General features: G+C 32.9%; 1 protein-coding gene across 15 annotated transcripts in view; it reads left to right on the forward strand.

Annotated features, from left to right (window-relative positions):
* Window positions 1-14,769, forward strand: part of NRXN1 (neurexin 1) — a 1,146,744-nt gene that overhangs the window by 101,367 nt on the left and 1,030,608 nt on the right. For 10 of the 15 annotated variants that reach the window (XM_033175737.1, XM_033175738.1, XM_033175746.1 and 7 more), the window contains exons 3-5: window positions 8,412-8,429; window positions 11,661-11,690; window positions 12,467-12,478. The exons of the other annotated variants lie outside the window; for them this stretch is intronic. In XM_033175737.1, coding sequence (XP_033031628.1) covers window positions 8,412-8,429; window positions 11,661-11,690; window positions 12,467-12,478 — 60 coding nt within the window. The remainder of the gene's footprint in view (window positions 1-8,411; window positions 8,430-11,660; window positions 11,691-12,466; window positions 12,479-14,769) is intronic. 15 annotated transcript variants of the gene reach the window in all.

A 14,769-nucleotide genomic window follows, 5' to 3' on the forward strand; every position in this document is an offset into this window, starting at 1 on the left:
AAAAGTAGTAATGTTAGTAGTTGTGTTATTATTGATGATCTTATCAAAGTATTTATTATAAATGTTTTTCTTCTATTCATGTTAACTCTTGTAGAAAAAATATTTTTAACGAGAAAAATATCACAGTTTGAATTTGTTTATGAAATGGAATACCAATTGGGTGTGTATATGTGTACACATATGTGTTAGAGACATACACACATGGTGGTACTGATGCTTAGGGAGGAGCTTTTGAAGTAATGGTATCATTGTATTGTCACACATTTTAAAGCAACATATAATGAGGTGTGGCTTGATGAGATTATTTTTAAAATTAAATTTTCTTGAAATTGTTTTGGTAGAAATGCAGACTTACTGGTAGTCATAGAAAGCAGTTTAAACAACTTTCAAGAAGTAATTAGGTATACCATCTTCTTACACATTTTTAAAAAGTAAAATGAACTGCTCTGAATTATGGAATTAAAATTTTAAGATGTTATATTAGGTTGCAAAGGGAAATTTCTCTATTTCAGCATGTTTTCTTAAGTAGTGAATGGCCATTTCAGGAAAACATTAAAAAGGAGTCATTAGGGTACCTAGAAATCTTTTGTGTTGATTTGATTTTATGGATTAGTAAATCAACAGATATAGAATGGATTAATCAAGCTCATGGCTCTCTCTTCCACGTGAACAGTATTCATATGGGCTTAGTTTAGCCACTGGACATTAACTCAAATAACTATGTATATAATATTTTCAAAAGTATAGACTTGGTTGTATCTATGAACAAACTAATTTCCTATTACTCTGTAACATAAAATACTTTTTTTCCCAAAGAACTGCAATTTGTGTAATATTTAGTTTTTCTTCCTGCAAAAGAATTAAATTTGCTACTCAGTTCCCAGAAGATTTACTACACAGCAAGTATGTAAGGGGAATGAAAGTAATATTTTTTACCAAATTTGCATTTTATAACTCAAACGAAAGAGCAAACATATATTTTATGTGGCAAATTCATAATGTGTTGTCTCCCCTACCAAAATATTTGGCTTTGAACAAAAGTATCATTCCGTTTCAGATATTTAAAAAGGAAGGCACAATTTATGTGATGGTAATGAAATGAGTGCTTTTCTTTACATTTTAAAGGCAACAAGAAATTTATGGAATAATTCTTTCTTTGATTTCTAGTGGTTAGAATGCTCATGGGCTAACACGTTTATAAACCTGGGCCTAATTTTGCTATTAAAGTAGGACAAAAGGTTTTCTAAATGTGTGTCTGTGTTTTTTTTTTTTTTTTCCTGAGGAAACAATTTATTCTAACAATCTAGAGAAAAGGACTGGGAGAGTTTTGTTTGTTTGTTTTTTCTTTAATAAAATAAATTAAGCAGTATTAAAGTTTCTTAGACTTTATAGAATCAACAAATAAATGCAATTAAGAAAATGATATTTTCCATGAGGGTTTTCTGCCTTCTTGCAACAGGATCTATGAAATCATTCAGTCTTCTCACAGTCTTCTTACTCCTTTATTCTGTTGCTGTTAAGAAAAAAAAAAAGTGATATAAGTAGTTATATTTTGTGTGTTTTTCTAGCACATTATTTTTAAAAATTATTTCAATAGATTTTTGGGAACAGGTGGTGTTTGGTTGCGTGGATAAGTTCTTTAGCGGTGATTTCTGAGATGGGTGCACCCATTCACCCGAGCAGTGTATGTACACTGTACCCAATGTGTATTCTTGTATCCCTTACTCTTCTCCTGGCCTTTCCTCTGAGTCCCCAGAGTCTGTTATGTTTGCCTTTGTGCCCTCATAGCTTAGTTCCCACTTGTAAGTGGGAATATACAATATTAACATTGAATGTAAATGGCCTAAATACGCCACTTAAAAGATACAGAATGGCAAAATGGATAAAAATCCACCAACCAAGTATTTGGTGTCTTCAAGAGATTGACCTAACACATAAGGACTCACATAAACTTAACGTAAAGAGGTGGAAAAAGATATTCCATGCAAATAGAAACCAAAAGTGAGCAGGAAGGATGATTCTCCTTCCTCAGGTTCCTGAGTAGCTGGGATTACAGGCATGTGCCACCATGCCCAGCTAATTTTTGTATTTGTAGTACAGATGGGGTTTCACCACGTTAGCCAGGCTGGTCTCAAACTCCTGACCCCAAGTGATCCACTTGCCTTGGCCTCCCAAAGTACTGGGATTACAGGTGTGAGCCACCATGCCGAGCCTGATTATAAGTAATATTTTATGACCAGGCACCTGGCCAACGTAGTGAAACCCTGTCTCTACTAAAAAAATGCAAAAGTTAGCAGGGAATGGTGGTGGGTGCCTATAATCCCAGCTATTTGGGAGGCTGAGGCAGAAGAATTGCTTGAATCCAGGAGATGGAGGTTGCAGTGAGCCAACACAGTGACACTGCACTCCAGCCTGGGTAACAGAGTGAGACTTCATCTCAAAAAAAAAAAAAAAAAAGTACTATTTTAATCAACCCCGAGAGCCTCCTGGAAAATTTCAATGTATGATCTAATTTATTTAGCTAAAAATAGCCTATTCCTTTTAAAATAATTTTCAGTGATTTTCATAAAACTTTGAAATTAATTTAGTCATAAATTGAAACATGTAAATACAGTGAATTTTTAACACCATATCAAATGAAAAACTAAGAGCTCTGAAGAAATGAAAAATCAAATCCTTTTAATATGCTGTGCACTTTTCCTTCCAAGGAATAGCTTCCTTCCAAGCTGTTTGTTACATATCTGAGGGTCCTATTGAAGTGAAGATAACAATATAAAATATTTTATTTTGATATAAAATTTCATTTTTTCTTTAATATAAAAAGTATATAATTGTCAGGTCAGTCATATCATCTAAATAATTTTATTTTCTACACGTTGCATGTAAATGTAATTTTTAAGCACTAAACTTAAGACTCCTTTTTACAGTGTGGTTTAATCATATTTTTAATTTCATCACAAAGTATTTTTGCCTTTTCTAAGATAAATTAAATAGATTTATTTTGGACATGTCTAAGAACCCAAGTATAGAAGAATAAAGTAAGAGTATTTTAATATTTAGTTGAAAAACCTCTGTAGTAAGATGAAAAAAGTTGTGAAAAAAATTTGTATACCAGTAGATGTTTGACACCTCTTTCAAATGAAGACCATTAGTCTCGTTAGTGGGAATTCACCTGCTTTTCATCTTAATGATGGCAAACCTAGAACACATTGCAGAATATTCTCTGATGGTAATACACAGGCCAAAGGATGTCTACTGTCCATCTGTTCACAAAGAAGTCCAACCCACATAATCACTAGAAGGGTTGGTAAGTTGGGCAAGTAGGTAGGGTGTATTTAAGTTCACTCTCTTAACCTCAGTCTAAGAGCTTTCTTGCTCTGTATCCTAATGATGACATCAAACTCTTAGAAAGGAAAGCACTGCTCACCTGAGCCACCTTTCTTAGGAGAGTTGTATAGCAGTGATTAAGCTTGGTCTGGAGGGTATGTGATAAGCACTCTGCTCAGATCTGTCAATTCCATATCAGGAAGCATTCATTTGTTAGCAATAAAAAATAAAAATAGGTGGTGTGAGCACACATACTGTAGACTGTGCTTGTCACCATGTTTACAGTCACTGTTAAATTCAGTGTTCCTTCCTAAGTCCAACTATTGAAATGAATGTTGAAATGTTAACTCTCAAGATTTAGACTTGGGCAAGAACTGAGGTTATCAAAGCAAAACAAATTTTAAAATCCTTGTAGTAGTTCCTCATGAAAATTTGAAATCACATTCATTATAGCTTATGTGAGTCATTTGATTTATATTATAATATGTTGACTAACAAATATTAAATTAGGTTTATCAAATAGCTTAATCACTATAAATTGTGATAACTGTAGGCTTTCTTGCTTTCCTTCCTTCTTCCCCCTTTCTCTTTTTCTCTTTACTTCTTTCTTTTAATTTTCATTAAAAAGATAGAGCATTTTGAATTAAATACCACAAATGTCTTTGTAGCAAAATATTTTTTGGGGAAATTGCTTTGAGTGTTTGTAGTGTGATGCCAGGAACATCTGTGTTGCTGTATCCGGTTTAGATATACTTTTTTTATTCCTGAGCAGTGAAGAAGGAAAAAAACTGGCTGTTGTAGTTGACTACATATATTCCCTAGGACAAGGACTCCAAGCAGGCGGGGTGGGAGTGTCCTGGAATATTATTTAGGTGGGATTGAAAAAGGAGGTGATGTCCTCTTTTAGAAAGCATGTTTGAAATTAGCCCAATTCCTGGCCAGGGCTGTTTATTTCCTTCCCTGAGTCTCCATAATGAACCTTTATGCTTCATTTTCTCTTTGAACGTCCTCTTGGTTCTGGCCCGCATTTCTCTTCCTTCAGCTGACTGCTGCTTTAATCCACAGTCTCAGTGATTTCCTCCATTTCCCAGTGCTTGAAGCATTCCCAGACTATTGAGATTTTCTAAAGGCTTTCACTGCTAATACCAAAGGAAAAACAAACAACAACAACAAAAAAAAAAACAAAAAAAACCACAAAGCTCCATCCTGTGCCACCATGGGAACTAAACTCTGCTGTACTGGCATTTGATCTCCAAAATGAGGAGTACAGGCTTGAGAAGTAATGTGATGGGCTAGAGAGACGTGGATAGAAGTTAGCAAGCTCCCTGTATGGAAGAAGGAAATAGAATTTTATTCTTCATCTGTCTTTCAACTGCCTGTTACCACCACCAGTTTTGCTGTAATATACCCTACCTTGGAGTGCTTGTATCTGGGGCAGAAGCTACTCACAGTACTGGCAGTTTTGATGGAGGAGAGAGGGAATCAAAGAAAATGAGGGGAGACAGTCACAGTCAGCTGGCAGGGAAGGAAGAAATGCAAAAATCAAAGAAGTAAAGGAATGCCCAAGTGGTATCAGGAAGCTTCTTTTGGCCATTTTATTAATGTAAGCTGTAGTACTAAATGGACCACTGCCTGTACATTTAGAGAAAGACTACATATTGCCAAACTTAAACACTGATTATACAGAAAGGAGATTTTTGTGATATTTTATTCCAAATTTTAATTTTTTACTGGTCATGATTTTCTTTATATTGAAACAAGCACTTTTGTTTTTGTATTCATTTCTTTTCCTAGAACCATATACTTAAGAGTATGTGCAAAGAACACTGGAATGATAAACTAAGGTTACTGTCCTTGCATTCTTATAAGCTGGGGGCCAAAGATAAAAATTTTGTGGAGATGCTCTTTTACAGTGATTTAAAAACAGGCTGCTGCTTCCCTTCTTGTCAGCACACAGCCATTATTCATAGCATGATTGATATTCTGTTGCCTAATGCCCATCTTTGTGAGAGAAGCTCATCTTATCTGAAAGAAAAATAAAATGTAAAATATGTTTTTCACAGCTTTATATTCATTATTTTTCCAATCAAAAGAAAACAAGAGTGTGATCTTTATAGGTGGCATGGTCATCGTAGTAAAGTTGATGATTAAGAGACGCACTTCATTTACTCAGCAAGGATTAGGTCAGCAGAATTAAGAAGCCAGGGTTTTCTGCAAACCAAGAGATTTTCCCTAACTTGACAGTGTCCACAGGTAAGGCCGGATGGACTGCTTTCTACCTTACACTAAACCAAAATATGCTGCTTTACCTGTACACCGTGGCATGCCAAAATTCAGCACCTGTCTTTGTTGCTGCTCAAAAGCAAAGTAGCATTTGTTTGTATAAGAATTCACAAAGATAAAGAAAAAGTTGTTATGAGGAGATAAACCATTCTTTTTTTGACTTGACATTTATTGTTTAGTACAGAAATAAAATGGAAAGGAAGGAGAAGAGAAAAAAATACCTGGAGAATGGTTGTAAATGCTGGAGCTACCACCAGTTATCATCATGTCCAAATTCTGAAATAATGTAGGGATTTTCTTTAGGTTAACAAGTTTTAAATTATGTAAAGTTAGTAAATGGATACCAGAATAGAATAGAATGGAATAGGAAAGAGGATTTTTATTCTGAGATTGAATCTGAAAATATATGGAAACTCAAGGAAAGTCTGTTCCAAGCCAGTTGTCTTCATCATCATCATCATCATCTTTTTTTTAAAAATAGTGGTTAATATATCACCCATTTATTCTAGTACTTTGATTTATTTTTATTTTTATTTTGTAAATCTAAATCTTCTGAGACAGACCTCTTTTCTGGACTTAGTCGAGTCAGAATTTGTTTACACATTAAGCATGACTTGGGTTGTATTCAGGAATTCCCATTATTAAGCTTGTTCTCATTATGAATAAGAATTCAGAAAAAAATGCTGGATGCTAGAGTAGGATTCATGCCAAAACCTAGGCTTGTACCTATGATCATGAAAGGAGAACTCGCTGTCAGGACTGAATCAGTGACCTTGAACTCCTTTTATAATATCCAACTTAGTACATTCCCAAAGTTGTTGTCAAGCCTGGGCCTGTTTCATTTTGTTGGTTTGTTTTTCTTTCCTTTTTTAAATTACAGTTTTAGGCCACACTTTACCAAAATTTCTACCGAGGCACTGCTACTCACAACCATATTTACCTGTCTTTTGTTTACAGAACTTGAATTATGCTGTAGCAGTTGACAAACTGTCTTGGCACATGACTCTCCTCTAAAATTCCCTGATTTTATTATTTTACAATACATATTAAATAATCTTGTTAAGAAATAAGCATCTTAAATGGAAAATACAGTTTCAAAGGGCAGTTAATATACAGGTAAAGTATATATTAAACATTACAATAATTTGTATATTTGTATTATGTCCAATGTAATGCAGTAAAACAAAACTTTAATATTTGTATTTGTGTAACATCAAGTCACCACTGAAAAGTAACAAATTCAGCCTAATTCCTTATTTAATAAATTGGAAGTCAAAAAACAAACATAAACAAACTAGACATCAAGATCACAAAACAAATATTTGAAACTTTTTTTGTTGTTTCTTTAAAAATAAACTCTGGAAAACCAAGTATTGTGTAAAGATGTTATTACCCACATTTGGCCACTAGCTATTTTCTAATACATGCTAACACCACATCAGTAAATATGCCTGTGTTGATACTTCAGTTTTCAGCTGAAATATTTTAAACAAAATTGTTGATTTTTAATTCACTAGTAACTTTATCCAGTTAAAAAGGTTTTAGTTGAACCTAATAAAATGGTACATTCTTAGTTGTTTTTGCTTTCAAGTTTCTATATTTTCATGTTGCCATGTTTATAAACACTTTTGATCAGATGATGGCTTTATTAAGTACAGTTAATTAAACCAAAAATAAGGATGAAACTGAACTGTCAATATGGGCAGAGGTTACTATTAGAGCATTTTTAATAAGTACTGAACCTTGCTCTTGCCCTAGTATCCTAAGACAGCTTTCCTTTCCATTTCTTGCCTGGATTCCAGGCCCCGCGTCTCAAATAGAACTTGAATTTTCCAGTAGGTGCTAATAATGCTTTAAACCTCATATACTTATATTGATAATCTTAGAAAATACAAATCTGCTTGGATATATGTGTTTATACATACACACATAGGTACACACATGGAAATATGACAACATATATAAAAATATGTAGGTATTTTATAGATATATAGAAATATAAGAGAAATTGGGGTAAATATCTTCATTGTCTCAAACAAATTCATACTCACATCCTAAACAGAAGTACAAAGTTTTTAAATCATGACAAACCAGTTTGCCTAATGGACAGTTCCCAGTGGACCTCTCTTCCAATGATCACTTTTTCTAACTAACATTTTTAAAAGTTAGCATTTTTATAAATTACGATAAACTATTCTCATTTGCAATAAAATATTAATATGCTATAAATTAACCAAATAAATTACAGATTTTAGTTACATAAAGCTATGTTGTTCTTATTTAAGGAAAGCAATTGAGGTATTAGAAATACTAAAAGGCAGTAATGGCATGTGGATAATATATTTGGTAGAACTGGAATATCTTTAAGTCAAATTTCATAGCTTTTTCCAATAGCCTTCTTAAAATCTAAGTCCAAATTAGTATATGAAAATAAAACCTTTTAGAATTGTTAGAAAGAAAACAAAACAGCTTTTAAAAATAATTGCCTAGAAAGACCACACCAGCAACATGTAATAACAGTAATGTTTTCTTTATACTGGGCAGTTGAAAGATTTTTTTAAAGCTCTTTGCAGAAGACATGGCAGTATTATGAAAGTTTGTCTCACTTCCTATCAATGCTGCCAATGGGAGGGAATCTGCTCCCCTGTGATTTTGTTTTCCTCCTTGAATGACAGTGATGGAGCACTTGCATGATGTGTTTGGTGCCTTGCATGAGGAAGACATGCAAAGGCAAGGTCCAGTCTGCATGCTGCTTAATGAATGTTTTTCCTTTTCTCTCCCTCCTTGTCATGTGCTTTCAGAAGACAACAATGTGGAAGGTGGGTGCTTTCTACCTTATTTTTCCAACTCTCATTTGTCCTTTATTTCTCAGTGCTAATAGAGTACATCTTGAAGTTAGACGGTAAGTTGAACTTCTTTCTGAACATTTGTTGGTTTCTGGATTGTGTATCACTTTTCATACAGAACATATACATTCTCAACCCTGCCATCCCAAGTATATGAAACTTTTTCAAGCTTAACTCCAACCCTTGATAGATCTCAGCATCCCATATGAACCTTAGAATAGTTATTGCAGTGTTCTGTATGAGAAAAAGATACAATGCTGCTTTTTTTACTTTAAAAGACAAAATATTTCTTTGTAGTTTCATAAGACAGTGCATGATCCTTTTTCCATTTTTTTATCAAAATGATTTATTCTATTCTGTTGGAAAAATTTAGCATTATGTCATTTCAAGCCCACTGGTTTGTTTCAAATGATTGGATATATAAAAAGAATGCAATAAAGTACTGAGTATAAGTAAGAGACATAAATTTAGGTTAAAAAATAAGCCATTGTTCAGTGGAAATGAAAGCATACAGCACTTCAATATGATTACTGGTAAGTATATTTGTAATATGTTTTGCCTGCTCAATATTTTATTCAAGATTTTATAAAAAAGTTATCACAGAATTTTGAAGAAGTTATATAGCTTATATATTTTCCTGTAGAATCCAGCAAATTAAAACATATTTCAGCATTCTTGTTTTTTAAGAACTTAAATGCATTAGTCAGTGTGCTACAAACAAATCTTCAAAGGGTTAACATGCAAAAAGAACTAGGCATAACAAAAGAATGGTGAAAGGGAAGGTTTTATCAACTTACATATGTTCTATCAACTTATATATTCACAGCATTAATAGTTCTTGCATAAACAATTTACTAATGTTTATATATGAAAAGACAGCATTTAGTATATTTTATTTTGCTACCATAGTTTGAAATATAGTTATTCTCTAAATGTACATTTCTACAGAATGAAGGATTTCTTAGAAAAAGACTCCCTATCCCAGGTTACAGACAAATAGCCATTAAGGTTACCAAGACTTCATGTATCTGAAAAGAACACTTGATGGTAATTCAAACTTGACCAGTAGCAGGGATAAATTTTATTTTATTTGTCATTCTTACATGGATAATATTATAATTGCTTAGCTGCTGAACATTTCTGTTTTGTTATTTAAATAAAATAGATTAAAACTTCAAAAGGAATAATAAATGACTATTTTCCAAGTGTTGTATCCATATATGCCTTCTGTTTTCCTATACTATAATTTTAATTGCATGTGATTATATACTTGATAAAAATGATATATTACCCTGCAGGCTTAATATCTTTTAAAATCAGTCTCATTTATATTGTGCATGTCAACTGAGTTTAAATGTTATTTTTAAAAAGTATCTTTTCCACTTATTTTGCATTTCCTTAACCATCCTGTGAAATGCTTTCCTTTTCTCTTAAAATCCTGTTGCATTTCAAGAGGCTTTAAAATCAGCTTAATTAGCATGAATGCTTCTCTCTTTTCACACACACTCATCTCATGTAAAGTTTTGATAAAATTTTTAGAATATAGGGCCCATAAGCTATTGTAATAAAGTCTATTCAATAATAATTTTAATATTTCTATCTATAATATAACTTTTACGGTATAGGTAGGAAGTCTAGCAGGAAGAATGTGAATTCTTTGGGGATTAGTGAGTTTCCATCCTTATTGATGTAGCATCAAAACCATTAGACGTACCTAATATATTTCCTAAAAGGTAGATCTTCAAGACAATTTCCTCATTTAGTCCATAAAAACTTATGTTATTTGGAAAAAATCTATAGTAGTTTTAAAAGTGAAATTAAATGAAAAATTATATAACCTGGACAAATAAGCCACTATTTATCAGCATATAAAACACTGTGAATTATCAATATATCATAAGCTGTTGAATCTGCCTATGTGAGCTTTTTGTTAAAATCACTCAGAAAATACAGAGAGGCTACAATTCAGAGGCATCAAACTACTATGTTTAATAACTTTCATATTGTGATTAGATGATTATTTGTAATTATATCTAGCCTACAGAGATGTTTGAATACCCCTAAAATTTTAAGAAAACAACACAGATAATTTAAATACGGATGAAACCAATGTGTAATGTTATATAGCTCAAATAAAGTTTCTGAAATAGCACTGGGAATTGAAAATACAAGTTTATTAAAATTGATATATGTATGTTTCTCTAACAATTACCCATATTCTAGACATATACATGGATAGAGAAATAGCTTTATTTCTGAATTTAAGATAAAAAGGTAGGAATTATGCCTTTCAGTAAAAAGTAACTTCTTGAATAGCAAAAGAATATTTGAAAGCATATTAGTAGTATTCTTTAGAAGAAGAGTGCTCTTCAAGTTTGAAGTGAATTGTCAAGCAGAAAATAATAAATAAATTTTATAAAGGGATTTCAATGTCCCTTTAAAAATTCCTTGATGAAATTACATCTGTAATATATATCTTTACACTTAGAGTTCAGCACTGAAGAAATGTTTAGGTGGAATCTCAAATAATTTTGTTCTCTGAGAAAATTGCTTTAGCGTATTTACAGCTGACGCATTGTTTCTTAAAATCCTTTCCTGTAGTAAATTCTAACTTTACAACTGCATGTCTAATGATCATTTTGTATTTGCACAAGCCTAGTCAGTCGCTACATGTATCAGACAAAAAGACATTTCTGCATTATCATTTCAGTGTGACAACAATTTTTTTTTCTTCATTTAATTATAAAACTGCTCATTTTTTGATGAGGGGAAAAAGATCAGACCCAGCCCATGTTTCAGGTATTCCATTGGGTTTTAAAAAGTGTAATTTCATCACTGAAGAATTACAAGCTCTGTGGGGGCAATATTCAAAACAGTCTCATCAAAGGGCACAGAGGGCAGATGTAATATTGAGGGGATTGGTTGGATTTTAAGTCATGCTCTTGTGCTCTTGCTTGTTCCAACTGATGCATGGAAGAAATACACCATGCAGCATATGCTAGTGTTTAAAATGCAGTTCTAGAACACTTTGCCCCAAAGCATTCCAACCAGGGGTTGAAAGAATGCTTTTTGATTTGCCTCTGTGATACAGACATGTCTCATAGGAAACGAGATGTCTGTCACTGAACATTTTTGTCACCGTGACAACCCTGCCTTCCCATGCTCCCTTGTTTATTGCTGACTGTGCTCTTGTTTCCCTTCAAGGTCTGGCGCACCTGATGATGGGCGACCAAGGTATGGGCTCTGTTCCTTTTCCACTCTGCTTTCAGTGTTTTCTTGTTCTGTAGCTGCTTTCAAACCATCACTGCAAAGGATGGGCAAATGCTTGCGAATTGTGTGGCTGCAAATGAAATACATATCTTTCGTTTACATTTTTTCATGTGTTTTTCTTCCCTTTCTTTGTTGGTTTGATTTTGATTTGTTCATGTGACTTTTTTATTTTCCTTCATTTCTTGCATTATAATATCTGCAAATAAATGAGACATAAGAAATTGTGATTGAAATTTTCTGTATATTTATCAGCATATGCAGTAAAGGGTGGTTATGGTAAAGGATAACCAGGAACCATCAGAAATTGCTGTCTGAAAAAAGATCCTCAGTTTAAACCACTGTATCCAAAAAATCAGTCCATTTTTCATCCATGCATGACAGTTTGGGGACATGCAGACATCTTTGGCTTCTGGTTTCTAAAATGCTGAGTATAGTGTTCCACAGAATCAATACTTTCTGTAGATTTATTGTGTGTCTCTCTTTTGTGTGATCTTTTAAAAATTGAGCATGGACCTTTCAATTTTTTGCATGTACTTGACTTCAAAACAGGCAGAATTCCCAATGTATCCTGATTGCATCTCCATTTGTCTTCAAAACCTTGTTTATACTTTCTTGTCTCGTTTAATTTTCAGAGAGTAGTGACTTTACATATGTTCATAATTCTTATTGTTGTTTTTCTCCTCTTTATCCTCTTTGTCTGGAAACCCTTTCTTCATGGACCCATTTCATCAAATCCATAGGTAAAAGTAAAGGTATTACATTATTTTATTTCTTTTTAATATCATCTGTATGAATTACAGTGTGTCTGAGTTATGTAAATGTATTTAGACCTTTTGGCATTGGTAATGGGCACTGGGAGGTAGGTATATGTGTTAATAAATATTTTATAAATTTACAGTAAGAAAAATTCATCAATATGCTTCTGTTTTTGCCCTCACCCTTTTTTTTTTTTTTCTCTTTAGAGTGATCTTTTTCATATGAGGTGCTCACACAGTTAGTATATTTAGAAATTTGCTGCAGGCTTTGGTGTCAGTTTTTGCAGTATCATTTAATGGTAGTTAAATAAGTCTAGGAACTGTAAATATATCATCTTCAAATATTCAGCTCTGGAGCACACCTGCCCCAGCCATTCTGTATTGAGACATAAGTCTAAGCATATGCACCACTGAAATGGTACTGCTGTGAGCGCATCACCTTGTTGTCTGCTAGATTGCATTTATGCACATGAACACTGTAGTAACCTAAAAAGGCAGTATTAAGAAAGAGACAAAAGAGGAGCAAGACATTTCTCTTTATGCATACTAACTTTGTTTTAAGGACATTATCAACTAGCTATGCATACCCGCTTTGCTTGGTAAGTCAGGCATGTGTACTCTTTGGTGGTCTTGGTACAAAATCCAGAAGCGTGTGTAATTTGCCATTTAAAACCATCCTCATTGTGTTTAATGTTGTCACTGAAAGGAAGAAAGTGGTATGCAGCTGTGGTGAACATATAGAACAGTCTTTAAATCAACCATTTTTAACTGTGTATTAGTGAATATTTCTATTTAGTTTCTATTTTTTAATTATTATTAATGGTTTAAATGCAGGAATATCTTTATTCTTTCTTATGTTCTCAATGTTAATCTGGTGAATTGGGACCACAGTTGACAGTTCTACACCCTTATGTTTGTGTCATCTAGCAGCAAAACTTTTCTGCTTGAAAAAGCACCTGAACATGAGCCAAGCAATATGTAAGAAATGATATCAGTTTTAAATGTATAAAATAGAGCTTTAGAAACAAATGCTGTTTGAATACTTTGATCCAACAACATAGGTTATCACAGTTTTTGTTTTGGTCAGCTATTTTCAATAATATAATTTAATATCATATTAAGCCTCTAGCAACTATGCAAATGATAGTATGTATCAATTATTTTAGAAGTTTTGTGTAACATTTTGAGGGCTTTCTAAACGTTTTTACTTGAGGCCAAAATCTCATCCACTGCCTTCTCTTAAGTGGGCATTTCTCATCATGTTCTTTATTATGTGGACTTAGGATGGCATAGAGGGAAGAACATATTTTATCTTACTGACTGAGTAAAGTATATGTGTATGTGTTTGTATATATACATATGTGTATTTGTATGGATGCATGTATAAATACACAATTTGTAAGTATATACACTCCTATGTTTGCTATTTTGTGAAAAGTAACTCAAAATAATTTTTAAATTATACAACAGTTTTCTACATATGGAGTAGTTCATGTTTATACTCAACTGCTATTTGTTTTGGTGTACTTAATGTTAAGTGTCACTTAACTTTATTCAGTTTTTCTATGTCAATCTTAAATGTTTTCTGTTGGCATGTGTGTCAAACATTATATTTTAACTTCACCAGTTTTCCTCAGATTGTGTTCCTCAATCAGCACAAAGACACAGAGGACAGGAACTTGATTTTTTCATTGCATTCTTCTTCTGTTATTGGGATGAGTATGCTTTTTGCTGTTAAATGGAGGAAGAAGATTTTAAGATGGACTTGAGTATTTTGCAAATCAGAATGGTACCCATTACATATTGTTTAATTAGATGTAGAGAAATGAGAAAGGTGATTGTAAATCTTCTCTAATTTCAGATTAATTCCACAAATCTATATTCTAGAGCAAAAATACAATCATGACTATGACATGGCATCCACATTCAAAGAGTGTTCATGTAACAAGGAAATGAAAACGTGTGCAAGTTAGAATGAATGACAGAATGGAAGTGCTATGATAGTGGTACAAAGTGAAGTAGGAATTCGGAAAAAGGCAAACATAACATCAATCCAAGTCTCTCTTATGTGAATATCCCCACCTTGTGCCATCTATTGGAGGGATTAAAAAAAATCTAGAAAAAATAATTTAGAAACTTTACACTGTAGCTTCCTATATGGAATTAAATCCTAGTTGTGCATAAAATCAGAGCTAAATCTGGCCAGTTTAAATAACTGATTTACAGTGTAAACTTATGTTTCCTAAATTTTTACATCTTGATATAATCATGGAGCAATTTTCTCAATT

This window comes from Trachypithecus francoisi, unplaced genomic scaffold (assembly GCF_009764315.1).
Source record: "Trachypithecus francoisi isolate TF-2019V2 unplaced genomic scaffold, Tfra_2.0 Lachesis_group17, whole genome shotgun sequence".
In the NCBI taxonomy this organism is placed as follows: Eukaryota; Metazoa; Chordata; class Mammalia; order Primates; family Cercopithecidae; genus Trachypithecus; species Trachypithecus francoisi.